Source organism: Ipomoea triloba, chromosome 13, assembly GCF_003576645.1.
Source record: "Ipomoea triloba cultivar NCNSP0323 chromosome 13, ASM357664v1".
NCBI lineage: Eukaryota > Viridiplantae > Streptophyta > Magnoliopsida > Solanales > Convolvulaceae > Ipomoea > Ipomoea triloba.
Window position 1 is genome coordinate 24886596 of NC_044928.1, and position 14361 is coordinate 24900956.

At 33.3% G+C, this 14361-nt stretch overlaps 2 protein-coding genes across 2 annotated transcripts; both read right to left on the minus strand.

Annotated features, from left to right (window-relative positions):
* Positions 1 to 1008: 1008 nt before the first annotated feature.
* On the minus strand, positions 1009 to 4776 carry LOC116003104 (protein NRT1/ PTR FAMILY 5.2-like). The gene is made up of 4 exons (XM_031243276.1): positions 4650 to 4776; positions 4145 to 4362; positions 2939 to 3504; positions 1009 to 1954 (listed from the first exon to the last, which is right to left on the minus strand). The coding sequence occupies exons 1-4, from the start codon at positions 4774 to 4776 to the stop codon at positions 1063 to 1065; spliced, it is 1803 nt and encodes a 600-aa protein (XP_031099136.1). The 3' UTR covers positions 1009 to 1062.
* A 1446-nt stretch (positions 4777 to 6222) lies between these two features.
* LOC116002583 lies at positions 6223 to 8133 on the minus strand. The gene is made up of 3 exons (XM_031242748.1): positions 7663 to 8133; positions 6703 to 6911; positions 6223 to 6611 (listed from the first exon to the last, which is right to left on the minus strand). The coding sequence occupies exons 1-3, from the start codon at positions 8087 to 8089 to the stop codon at positions 6351 to 6353; spliced, it is 897 nt and encodes a 298-aa protein (XP_031098608.1). The 5' UTR covers positions 8090 to 8133; the 3' UTR covers positions 6223 to 6350.
* Positions 8134 to 14361: the final 6228 nt, after the last annotated feature.

Here is a 14361-nt window from a genome sequence, read left to right on the forward strand (position 1 = left end):
TGAAATTATTGGCCATACTTTACTAGGAAAAAATATCTCAGGGTTGGAAGGTTGAGAAGCTCTGATACCAAATGTAAGATATATTTAATAAAATATATCCACGTATTTAATTGAGAGGAAGGGAGGAAAAATACTACGGAAGAATATTAATCTAGAGAGAGGAAGAGAAGTCTGAACAAAGGAGGGAATTTTTTTATTTCATCAGCTTCTTCATTTGGGTGGTACAAACAATCTGAACCAAACCTCCCTATTTATACAAAAGGAAATCCGACAATTTTGATGCTGCCAACTCTTATACAATAATCACACACATGCTTTAATAATATAATACACACTCACTTATATTACTCCCATGTGCACAACTAAGCTTAATAATGTGCCAGTACATGCCCACATGCATTCTTGCTCATCACATGCAATCTTACTTGGTTTAAATAATATAATAATAATAATAATAGTTTTATTATTATAACAAAACTCGAAATCATCAGATCCTCTAATCAATCTTAAACACTGCCAGACAGAGATTCCGGTTGATGCCAGTCTTTCCAATTGGTTAATTTCGTCTCAGACCAAAATGTTGCCTAGACTACCACCTCTGCAGACATGGGCAGGCTGCTAAGGAGTAGTGTGGGCTCCATTTCCTGGTTTTTTTTTTTTTCTTTTTTTACATGGTGGTTTGTGGATTTGTTGTTTGTATTCCTATACTAAATGTACAGGGGCAAAAGAGAAATCCCTTAACAGAACCTCTTTGCCAAGAACCTTAGATCAAGTCTCAGTGGAGGTGAATTAATTCTTTGTGCTTCAACAAGTGTGCATAATGAGTACTTACCATTTGTGCTATTATATAACCAATTTACATTTACATTTTGTTGGTCGGAGACCAGTAAAATGGCAAGTCCAGCAATTGTTGCTTAATAAATCTGACACCTGCCTTAAAAAATAAAGTGGCTATATTTTTTATTGAAGAAACCATTATAAAAAAATTAAAAAATTACCAGAGCCAAATTAAACTAAATTCTGCCTGTGTTCCATCCACTTATTAATATTATTCAATATAATTCAATACTTTCGTGAAGCTTCATGATCATCAGTATCACCATTTCCTTCAGTTCCATTCTGCTTCAATTCAACCATCATATCCGAGAAATCCGAGATTTCAGCCTTGTACTCATAGTACTTAGCCACAACAAAAAAGAACCCAAGATTCACCACATTAAGCAACGCAATAAACCAGTAATAATAATCCAGGCGAGAATCATTAAGGTTGTTGAGAATCCACCCTTTCCGCCCACCCCTCTCCGTCACGCGAGACACCGTGGACAGCACAAAACTGCAAAGAAAATTCCCAACTCCCAAACTCGTCGGAAAACAAGACGACCCCAAACTCTTCATGCTCTCCGGCGCCTGGTCGTAAAAGAACTCCGTCTTGGCCACCTCCACGAACGCGTCGGCCAATCCGAGGAGGAAGAGCTGCGGGAGCAACACGAAGATTGTGAGCGGCACTTGCCCGCCGCTCTCCACCAGGCCGTGGTCCTTAGCGACGGCGAGGCGGTGCATTTCGGTGAATCCGGCGACGACCACGACGAGGATGTTGAGGGTTAGGCCGATTCCGAGGCGCTGGAGGAGGGTTATGCCTCGGGGGTTTTTGGTCCATTTTTGGATGGCCGGGACGAAGGCGCGGTCGTAGATTACGATGCAGAGGAGCATGGAGAGGGTGACCATGCCGACCACGGAGGCGGGCGGGAAATTGAAGTTGCCGACTTTTCGGTCGAGTGTGACGCCTTGCTTCACGAAAAGTGTGTTGATTTGGGCGAATAGAATGCTGGGAATGAAGGTGGAGATTAGGATTGGGACTAATCGTAGCATTTGCTTTGTTTCTTCTACTTGCGAAACTGGGCAGAGCATCCATGGACTGGTGTCCCCTGTTTCAACACAGGCTTTGTTTAGAAACCTGCACCATTAATCATTCCGGCTGTTAGAGGATATGATTGAGAAAACTCAGTTTATCATTGTTATTTGGGAAAAATAGGTCACTTTCTATGCTTATAACGTTTTTCCCACCAAATTATTCATTATCTCCTCAATTATTTTGATAGTAATGATTTTCTCCCTTCTATGTTAAATAGGGTTTTGAATTATTAAAAAGAAAGCCAAAATAAATATTTCAAATCACTTTCATTCTCTTGTTGTCTAGTGGCATCCGATGGGAGTGAGTTAATATTACATTGTAACAGAGTCAGTAGTACTCAAAAAAAATTATTGCTTATAGGTTAGAATTAGAAAAAATACGAAAAAGAATAAACACAATTTACAAATAAGGAAAAATTATAATTTATGTCTCTCATATATATGTCACCCCTCAATTATGAGTGTTACTAACGTTGCCTCTTAATTATCAAAATCTTGCCATTTACTGTCTCTATATATTGTAATTTATGCTCTCAAGAGAGGCAATATATGATCACATTTTGACAACTCAGTAACAACATTTATACCATTTAGAATTGAGGGGTGACATTTAGAATTAACTTATACTTAATTACAAATTTTCCTTGTAAATATTATAATTATAATTTTAATATAATGCTAGTAACACATTAAAAGGAAGACTTAAACATAAAATTAGCAATAATGAATTATTTGTGTTTAAGTCTTAATTCTCTTACTAACATTACCTTAAAATTATAATTATAATATTTGTAAAAAGTGTCTATTCTTTTTTATATTTTATTCTTATTTGCACATATAACTTTTTGAAAAAGAAAAATAAATAAAATATCTATTTTACCCTTATTTTTAGAAGTCCAAATGTTCATAGGAAAAAAATCTTTACTTTCAGAATAATTAAGGAATTGATATGTATAGATAAATTATTTTTAAAAAATCAATAATTCAGGGAAAAAAAGTTTCATTTTCTCATATTATTAACACAAACCTCAAAGAAGGTGTAGACTTGATCTTGTATTGCCCTTTCTTGATATAAACATCCGAGTCAAGCTCATAGAACTCATTGGGATCAGAAGGGATTGGAACATTCCACTTCTTGAAAGCAGCAACGATGACCCTAGCCATCTTCGTAATAGGGCTTCCCAGGGCTTTCTTGTGCCTATAGAAGGGCGTGCCGGACAAGAAAATGATGAGCGACACCGCGAGGCCGACGGTGGGGAGACCGTAGCCGACCGCCCATCCAACGTTGTCTTGAATGTACACAACTATGGTGTTGGCAAAGAAAGTGCCCAAGAAAACGCTGAAAAGCCACCAGTTGAAGAAGGAGAGCTTCTGGGACTTCTCTTTGGGGTCGTGCACGTCGAATTGGTCGGCGGCGATGGTCGGAATGTTGGGCTTCGTGCCGCCGTTGCCGATGGCTAGTATATAGAGCGCTCCGAAGAAGACGCCGAGTTGCAATGTGGATGGTTTTGGGCAGTGAGGTCCATTTGCGTCCGCGCATGGCGGAGGTTTTAGGGCTGGGACTGATACCGCCAACGTCAGCAATGCCATTCCCTATGTATTAAGAAAACAACATTGGACATAAGGGCCTAAGATCGGGTCATGAAAGTTACACTCAAGATTTTGCATTAGGGTTACGCTCAATATAAGGAACCCCTTGTGAAAAGGGGTGTCAAAATAAATCAAAGTTAGTGGGCCAACCCTAAATTGACCCGGGATAGGGCAATTAGATAGACTATACCCTGGACAAGGATCCACTTTGCATTGTAAATTCTGGTCCACAGATTGTGTATTTATAATTGATGCATTCTGTACCAACAGTTGACTTTTTGTACCTATAACTATCATATTAACTTGATACAAAATATTTTAACTGAAGTTATATAATTTTTGTATCAGGGTTCATAACTCATAAGTCGATGGTATAACAATTGGGGCAATTAGGGCATAAAAATTTTGGTCAACAAGAATGCAGACTTGGCGGGTTTAACTTAGGTTTGCAAATCATGCGGGTTAGCTCGTGTGGGCCGCAAGCCGACCTGCGGGCTAATCATATTATAATTTACAATCTCCAGAAATCTTGTGAGACGGAGGTGTAGGCAAAAACAACATTAGACTAATGTGGTTGCGAAATCGTCCCAAATGGAGATGGTATGTTTTTTTTTTTTGAAAACGGAGATGGTATGTAACTTACGGAGAAATAAATTGCGGATGCGAGGATGAAGGTCCAAAATCGTCCCAAAAAAGCGTCAGCAACATAGGCACCCAAAATTGGGGTGAGGAAAACGGTGCCAACCCAATTCGTCACATTGTTGGACGACTGAACTGTGCCCTGATGGAGCACCGTCGTCATGTATAAAACTAGGTTGGATGAGATCCCCCAGTAGCACATACGCTCAAACACTTCATACACTGCACAAAAATCACAATATATAACATTTTATCAACCCACATTAACACTATAAACTCTACGTCAGAGATTGGGCTCCCTAAGTTGACGAAAGTGTAAAGATAGATACATAGTCAATGATATGGACTGACTGAGAGGTTACTTGGAAAACTCGCAAATTACCTCTTCAAACGACTTTTGGACAGAAATTCTGAAGGCCAGCTTAAAATTAGTCTAGTCTAAATTTTAAAAAAAAATCTAATGTATCAAAAAAAATAATGAAGATCAGAGAGGAATCGGATCGAAATACCAACGATGAAAGAACAAGCCTTCCAGCCACCAGTCTTGGATCTGAGGACAGCTTTGCCACTGATACTGACAGTCCCATCTTTTGTGTATCCATCATCATCAAATCCTTTTTCTTCCGCTCCTGCCATGATCAATAGGAGAACGGCTGCCTCTGTTGACTGCAATTGCTATATGTTTTTCTAGTCTAGACTAGATACCATCCATATTAGTCTATTAATTATTCCCATGATTTCCTACCAATATATATGGTTGTAATCGGACAGGTTTAGTTCTTATGTTAATTTTGGATTATATTTCAATTAGTCCAATCAAATTAAGTGATATTATTCTTTTATGGATTGAAATACGCTCATCATACTAATTGCATGCTATTAAATGAGCACATTATTATTACACGGGTTTTGTATGTTGACTATATTGTTTATTTTCAAAACTTTTTCCGAGTTTATAATGTATATATATTTAAGGCAATCTTTGTGCACATTACCTTGAAATTATTATTAAATACAAAAAAAAAAATCAAAATTTGTATGCTCTTCCCTGAAATATATAACGGAATGTTGTATGTTGTATGGTTTTAACAATTGTTATGGGGTCGCACTTGCGTGAGACGGGTCGGGTCGGGTTGAATCAACATGCGAATGCCACACTTATATGCTCAATACTCATACTTATATGCTCAAATGTAATACTAAATAGGAATAATTTTTTTTGTTACTTTTGAAGAAAAATCTATAGTAATAATTTTGCATTTTGATTTAAAAGTATTATATTTTCCATCAAAATTATTACATTTTCATAATAAGTAATGTGAATTACTTATAAGGAAAAATATAATACTTTTGAGTAAAAATGCAATACTTTTAAATCGAAATGTAAAAGTATTACATTTTCCCTTAAAAGTATTACATTTACCATTATAAGTAACAAAAATTTTATTCCTGATTAGTATTAAATTTGAGCATATAAGTATGACATTTGTGCGTATAAGTATCACAGTTTTACATTGACCCGACCCCTCTCATAGTAAGACGGTCTCACACAAGTTTTTTTAATTGTTATGTCAAAATTTTTCAAATCAAATAAATATTGAACGAAAGAAACTATATATAGAAGTTGGTAAAAACTTGTGTGAAACCGTCTCACAGTGAGACGGGTCGGGTTGAGTTGGGTCATGATGAAAATATAATACTTATACGCATAAATGTCATACTTATATGCTCAAATGTAATACTAATTAGGAATAAAAAATTTGTTACTTATAAGGATAAATGTAATATTTTTAAGGAAAAATACAATACTTTTAAAAGTAATACTAATCGATTTAAAAGTATTACATTTTTCCTCAAAAGTATTATATTTTAATTAAGGAGCACTTGTCAACATTACTTATTAGGGAAAATGTAATAATTTTTCTCTTTTAAGTAACAAAAATTGTACTCCTGATTAGTATTATATTTGAGCATATAAGTATGACATTTGCATGTTGTTTCGACCCGACCCGTCTCATGGATAAGAATCCGTGAGACGGTCTCACACAAGTGTAACCCATAGAAGTTAGATTGTCAAAAGAATTTTTTTAAAGCAAATATTTCAAGTTTTATTGGATGCCCTTGAAGAGTATCGGAATTATACAATGAAATTTAACACATTATAAGTACTTATAATAGATAGGATAAATACATACATACATACATATATCTTAACTTTCATGGTCAAGATCATACTTGGGTGTTGCATACACACCAATAGCATCAAGATAATAGCCAGCCCGCCCATAGAATCCAACTATCACACCTTCTTGCATCACAAAAGAGAAAGGGGTTCCATCTTGAGTACCCATAGGTCCATGTTCCCTCATATTGGTGTGGAATTTCAGCGATCGTATTATCAAATGGTTTTCATAACCTCCATAAGTCCCACTAATGCCTGTCAAGTACTCCATGGGACTATTAATTTTCACCTGCAGAAATAAACAAAGAAAAAAGAATTATTTTGACCGATGAATAGTAAGTAAGGCATATAAAATGAGACGGTAGTATATGATGACCTACCTCGGTGGTTTTACTGCCCCCACGGCCACCAAGTCTCTTGGAGAACTCTTCGTCTGTGCTCATGAAACTGATGGAGTCGATGATCCGTCCATGCGTAACAACTACAAGTTTTATTGGAGCTTTGGGGCGGTAACTCCACTCTCCTCCCCCACGACCTCCCCATTTTGCCACTTTTATTTCTCTTGGGGGTTCTATACCACGCTTTGCCTCTGCGCAATTCAAACACCAATCATTTCATCAAACAATTCTCACAAATGGAAGTCCACACTGTTAGATAGTGATAGTGATTGTGAGTTTCACTCGTCACCTAAAAAAACAACAATTCAATTCTCAGAAAGACTCAATGGCTCTGTTTGGTAAATAATCAGCTTATGAGCCAATTTTGGGTTATTTGACCATTATTAATTGGTAAATAATAAGCTTTTTGTAACTCCAAAATGCTAAAATTCAAAATGCTACTCAAAGCAGCCTTTTCAATTAGCTTTTTGAGAAAAAAAATTATACCAAACAGCCCTCAGCTAACAGTTAATTTATCAAACAACTTTCTACAATCAGCCAATGGCCCTGTTTGGTAAATTATCAGCCTAGTCAATTTTAGCTTATTTGACCACTATTAGTTGTTTGGTTAATAAGCTTTTTGTACCTCCAAAATGCTAAAATTCAAAACACTACTCAAAGCAGCCTTTTCAATTAGCTTTTTGAGAAAAGAAATTATACCAAACAGCTATCAGCTAACAGCTAATTTATCAAACAACTTTTTACAATCAGCTAATATTATCAACAAATCATACCTTCTAACCCAAACAGCCAACCCAATTAGCCAACAGCCATTTACCAAACATGGCCAATGTTATCAACAAATCATACCTTCTAACCCAAACAGCCAACCCAATCAGCTAACAACCATTTTCCAAACAGGACCAATAACAAATTAAAAAAACAATTTGAAGTCTAAATAACCTGGAAGTTTGGGAAGATTTGAGGTTTGTTGGTCATGTGTGACTCCAAAAGTGACATAAATTTGCAGCTTCTCCCTCAGACTAACAAGCTTGTTAATCACGTTCTCAATCTCCACCTTCTGAGCTAAGTTCTGAACCGACAAACTGTGCTGCTCTCCTCCGATTTCAACATCAACGCCGTGATCAAAAGCGGACATAACCTTGTGAGCCTTGAGCGCGTACCGTTGGATAATCGCCGCCCAAACGCTGACCCTTGATCGTCCCTGTTTGGTTTCCTCTCCGTCTACGATGAAACACTTAATCCATGTCAGCTCCGCCACCAGCTCCTCCGCCTCTTCATCCAATCCGTACGAGGAAATCCCTTGTTTCACCACCGGATCATCCAACTTCGACAGGACTGAGGTAATCGCGTCTCTTGCTGCCTCCATATTTAGTATCTATCCTACGTTTTTACTAAACAAGCTAAGTTTTGATGGGGAATTGAAGGCCTTAAATAGTTAAATAATATTCTTTTCCTCCCATTTTATCTATTTATTTGTTTATCTTTCATTGCTTAAAGTATTAAACCATCTCTTTCTTCTTATTGTATACTTTCTTTAATATTTTTTATTTAATTTTAATTTTTTTATTAAGAGTACTTTTAATATAATTTCTAAATATACAAATTTTATATATTAATATTATTAAACTTGTTATTATAAAAATTAAATTAAAAATAACTCAAGTATCATTAACCAAACCAAATACATAAAATAAGACATAAGAATTATTATTATTATTATTATGAGGACATCTTCATTCTCCAATCAAAGAGAAAGGGGCAAGAGAAAGGGAGAGAAAAGTATTGGAGGGGAGAGGAGAAAATTGATCCGGAGAGAACGGTCTCTTTTGGCGTTGACCTCTCTTTTGTTTTGTTTTTTCGTTGTGTTTTTTTCTTTTATTTTTAAATGTTTATTTTAATTTATTTTAAAAATTTTTAATTCTATTAATTTTTGGTAAATTTAGTATGGCTCTGTTTGGCAGAGCTTATTTAGGAGCTTATAGCTTATTTTAAGCTACTAATAAGCTATAAGCTTTGTTTGGTAATGTTCCTAAAATAAGCTAGTAGCTTAAAATAGGAGCTTATTTTTGAACGCTACCTAAGGTAGCGTTTCAAAATAAGCTAGTAGCTTCCTAACTTTTTTTCCATATTTAACCTTATTATTTTAAAGAAATGACATCACCCTTCCCAATTAAAACCCTTTTCTATTCTTATTTATTCGCAATTTTCACGCTAATCACTTCATCTGCATTCACTCTCCGCAGAAGCATCGCCCATCAGCCACCTCGCTCCGCAGTCTGCAACCGGCCAATCGCAATATCATCGGTCTGTAGGTATGTATATATTTATTTTGTTGTATTACTTGTATATTTTTTTTTCTATTGCATCTCGTATATCCGTAAGCTTGTATATGATATATATTTCATTGTATTACTTGTATTACTTGAATGGTTGGACTGCGTGTATATGATGTATATTTCATGTATTCCTTCATTTTTTTTATTTATTTATATGTATATATATTAATATAATCTGCAGTGTTTTTTATATAATATATATATTAATGAAATCTGCAGTGTTTGTTTTTGAATATATATATATATTAATGAAATTTGCAGTGTTTTTAATATAATGTAATTTTAAGAATTAAAGTAAGTTTCTGCAGTGTTTGTAATCTGTAGGATTCTACCCAAGTTTTATCAATGTAATCTGCAGTGTTTGTTTTTTATATAATATATATTAATGAAATCTGCAGTGTTTTTGATATAATGTAATTTGAAGAATTAAAGTAAGTTTCTGCAGTGTTTGTAATCTGTAGGATTCTACCCAAGTTTTATCAATGTAATCTGCAGTGTTTGTTTTTTATATAATATATATTAATGAAATCTGCAGTGTTTTTGATATAATGTAATTTGAAGAATTAAAGTAAGTTTCTGCAGTGTTTGTAATCTGTAGGATTCTACCCAAGTTTTATCAATGTAATCTGCAGTGTTTGTTTTTGATATAATATATATTAATGAAATCTGCAGTGTTTTTGATATAATGTAATTTGAATAATTAAAGTAAGTTTCTGCAGTGTTTGTAATCTGTAGGATTCTACCCAAGTTTTATCAATGTAATCTGCAGTTTTTGTTTTTGATATAATATATATATATTAATGAAATCTGCAGTGTTTTTGATATAGTGTAATTTGAAGAATTAAAGTAAGTTTCTGCAATGTTTGTAATCTGTAGGATTCTACCCAAGTTTTATCAATGTATTCAACACCATTGTTTCCTTTTGTTTTTGTTTTTTATTTGTATTCAACACCATTGTTTCCTTTTGTTTTTGTTTTTTATTTTTGATATGTATATTAAAGTCCTTTTGTTTTTGTTTTTTATTTTTGATATGTATATTAAAGATATGAAATAATTTTCAAGTATTCAATCACTGTTTCCTGTTGCTCTTTTTTTTTTCTTTTTTTTTTTTTAATATTTCTATTCAAGTATTCACCTACTAATACTTGTTTAAATTGGATTATTATTATATTATTGTTGTTGTTATTTCTAAATATTATTGTTGTTGTTATTATGAAATTGATGTTATTATGGCCACATTTGCCTTACATAATTATATTCGGAAGAATTCACAAGATGACATGATGTTTAATGTGCTTGAGCAGCATCCAGATTACATACCGCCCGATGAACTTCAAGATTCAAGTAGTAATACCTCCACCAACGAAAGTTTAAGTCAGACCTCTACTGAGATGAAGGAGATTCGCAACAATATTGCTACTTCATTATGGGATGCTAGATCATGATTTGCTAATAGTTTTATTTTCAAACATTAAATTTTAATATGTAAACAAACAAATTTAAATTTTATGAAGATGCCCTTTTTAGTCTTTTTACATTTATCAGCTTATCAAAAAGCTAATTTTACCAAACACTTTTAAGCATAACAGCTAGCTTAACAGCTCACCAGTTTCAGCTCCTAACTTATAGCTTTTCAGCTTTCAGCTCCTTTTCAGCTTTCAGCTACCTTTTCAGCTAGGTTTGCCAAACATAGCCTATTTAGAATTTTGTATTCACTTTCGAATTTTAATTTGTTTCGTAGACGATTTCAAACGCTCATTTTAATTTATGAATTTAATTTTATTTAAAATAAAAATTATAATAATAATGTTGAAATTATTATAATTATAGAAAAGTGAATAAAATAAAATGATGTGTAGGAGTGCGAAGGAGTATGCTCCAAAAAATGGGAGAAAATAATGGGAAAAGGATGAGATAGAAAAGGTAAATTATTGTGTGGACCGTAGTCATCAACGTAGGCAATGAATAAACACACCTCGTTGTTGTGGTCAGTGACGTAGCCACTGTGGGGGCAGTAGGGGCTGCTACCCCCACTCCATATATAGCCTTGTATGTATATATGTATATATGTATATATAGTACATGTTTTAGATATAATTATATGAAAACAGATATTATAAATAATGGATTAGCTAGACAAGATGGTAATGTTACTTTTTGCCATACGAAAGGTCGTGTTTTCAAATCCTGTTAGCATCACAATTTTTATGGCACTTCTTTAATCACTTTTATAAACTAAAAATAGATGAATTTATACAAGATGTTAGGTTGACTAGTTGGTAGATTTGTTTTTGTGCTAAAAAAGATTAAGGGTTCAATTCCTTTACTCTACAAAGCTTTATTGATTTTTTAATATATATATATATAATATTAATAATGAAATATGTAATTTATAATGTGTTTTGTATTTGAATTAATTTATCAAATTAATTATGTTTCATATTTTGTTATGAATAGTTTTATAAAATTTTGATGTGTTTTATTTATCGCATATATTCAACAATATTTATGATTATATTTCTTAAGTATTTCTTTTTTTTTTTTAACTATCTATTTTATTTTAATACTTCGCCCCGGCTAGAAGAAATTTCTGGCTCCGTCCCTGGTTGTTGTTGTTGATTTTTTATTTTTTTGGTGTATAAGCTAGAATACTGATACGTATGAATATACTTATTGGTATATGTAGTGTACCTGCCAATTCGCTTATTTATTAGTGACAAATTTTATAAGACAGTACATAATAGTGTCGTAGACAAGTAATTAAATTATATAATGTATAGTACTTTAATTATGATGTAATAAGAAAAAAGAAATTACATGTGACCATTTTCCTTTTTATTTATTAATTACATGTGTGTATAAATATGCTAAGAACCAAACGAGATTTATTTACCCGTTGCACACCTTTAGATAGTAACTACGAATTTCTTTATCATAAAAAAAAAAAACTCTAAAAATCAATTAAATGAATCAGGTTCTTTGCTTGCAAGGATGTTAAGTTTCTGGTCCGTAGCTTAATGCATTTTGTTGGCGTGCTTGTAGCTCAACGCCGTACCTTTGTCCTGTCTACTTTGATTTCTTCCCTCTTTTCATGTTCTTTGCGTTTTATTTCTGATCTTCTAGATTCGCATTGAAACAAGTTTTTATGGTCAATATAAAAATCACAAATATTTACTAGCACCATGTTTGGTATATCTTGGGAACGAGCCCGAAACTATATATTTGGGTGGAATAAGGTGCAAATTGACCACTGAATGTAATTTGAAATTGCAATTAGGTCACTGATCCAAAAAGAAGTGTAATTAGGCCACTTAAGACTCCAAATGTATGCAAATTCACCTAATAGCAGGTTACTATCCATTTCTTCACATTACCTGCTTACAGCTTACATGCATGGTGAATTGGTATTTTAAATTAGTTTTTAATAATAAACTTTTAAAATAAAATAAAATTAAAAAAAAAANTCCCGGGGGGGGGGGGGGGGGGGGGGGTGGCGTGAGACAGGTTGTCTTACGCCACCCCCCTTCCTTCGTCTCCGCCGACCTGTCTTCGTCTCATGATAACTTGTTATCAAGTGAAATTGAATGCATTTGGAGTGTTGAGTGGCTTAATTACACTTTTTTTTTGAGTTTAGTGACCTAATTACACTTTCAGGGTATGTTCAGTGGCGAATTTGGACATTATTTCTATTTGGGTTGATGCGTTAAGTGATTTCGAATGAAATTTGAGCAGATTTTAAAAGGCGGTTTGGTACTTTCTCCTCAATTAAATTTTTGAGAAAATATTTGTAAAAAATATGTTTGAAGAAAATAGCTCTACACGCAAAATTAATTAACATGTTTGGTTACCTTGAAAACATAACAATTAAATTACTGAAAAATTAATTAACATGTTTAGTTCGTTTAAACCTTCTTAAGAAAAACTTAACAAATAAATATATCCTTGTTATATAGAAGCATAAAAAAAAACCTAGCTAACAAATAATCAAGAGTTCAATAAATTACTTGAAATTAATAAATCATATGCTGAAAAATCACCAAGTCATCAAATTAATTAAGCACCCAAAAATTAAATTCAACTTAATCGATATATATATATATATATATATATATATATATATATATATATATATATATATATATATATATATATTCAAACTTTCCTGACTGCCAAACGTCCTCTAAGCAATGCTACAAAAATTGCTAGGTGCTTCTCGGACGCCTTTTAAAAAAAATTATTTACAAGATTTTTTTTAAAGAAAATAAAATTTAATAATAATCAATTATTTAATACTTTAATAATTAGTACTAAAATATTAAATATTAACCTAAAAATATTTGAAATTTTAAATTATATAAAGATTTAAAGAATCAAAACACAAGACAAAGTCACAACTCACAAGGTGTTAATATTTGAGTACCTGATTTTGAATTTTTTTTATTACATATTTTTGGGTTTGCGACCAATTTGAACAATTTAGGGTTATTTCACTAAAAATAACATCAGTTTAAGCAAAAATAACCAATTTAAAAAACAAAACTACGAAAAAATAGCTAATTAACCGGCAACCTAGACGCCTCACCTAGGCCTCCTAGTCTGCCGCGATCTAGTCCGCGCCTAGGCCTCCTAGGGCGCCAAGGCGGCTGACCGCCTAGAATAACGATTTCACTGAAATTCTAGGCGGTCGGCCACCACCAAACGCCTAGGCACGATTTTTGCAGCATTGCATCTATGTGATTAAGTTATGTGTCTGGGTAAGTGCATGTAATTATTGATTTTTTTTTATTTTTTTGTAACGAGTTTTAAGAATAATTTTATTTAGATTTTGATGATGCTAGGGCCCATGTGCCTTCCCCAACTTGAACCGTATATATCTATCGATGCTCCTTGGTGCTAGAAGCGTGGGAAACCTATCGATGTAAAAGATAACACTACAAGAAAAATCGCGAAACGCGACGAAAACTATACCGTCGCAATATAGTGACGGATATTGCGACGAAAAGTATATCTAGTAAAGATAATTAACTTTGTCACTCTTGAAATCTCTTAAAGAAATATGCTAGGAAGATATTTGCCCAGAAGGCGAAAGACCCCAGTAAATCTATAGATGCACCAAATAATCATAATACTGGGAATGTTGAATAACCATATCTAAATATATTTGAGAAATGACAATAATCTAGTTGATTTAGAAATTGTCATAAATTTTATGAATAGGGAGAAAGTTATAATAAAAATTTTATAATTGTTGACAACATAATTGCCTTTACAATTGCTCTTGTTATATGACAATTTGGATCCA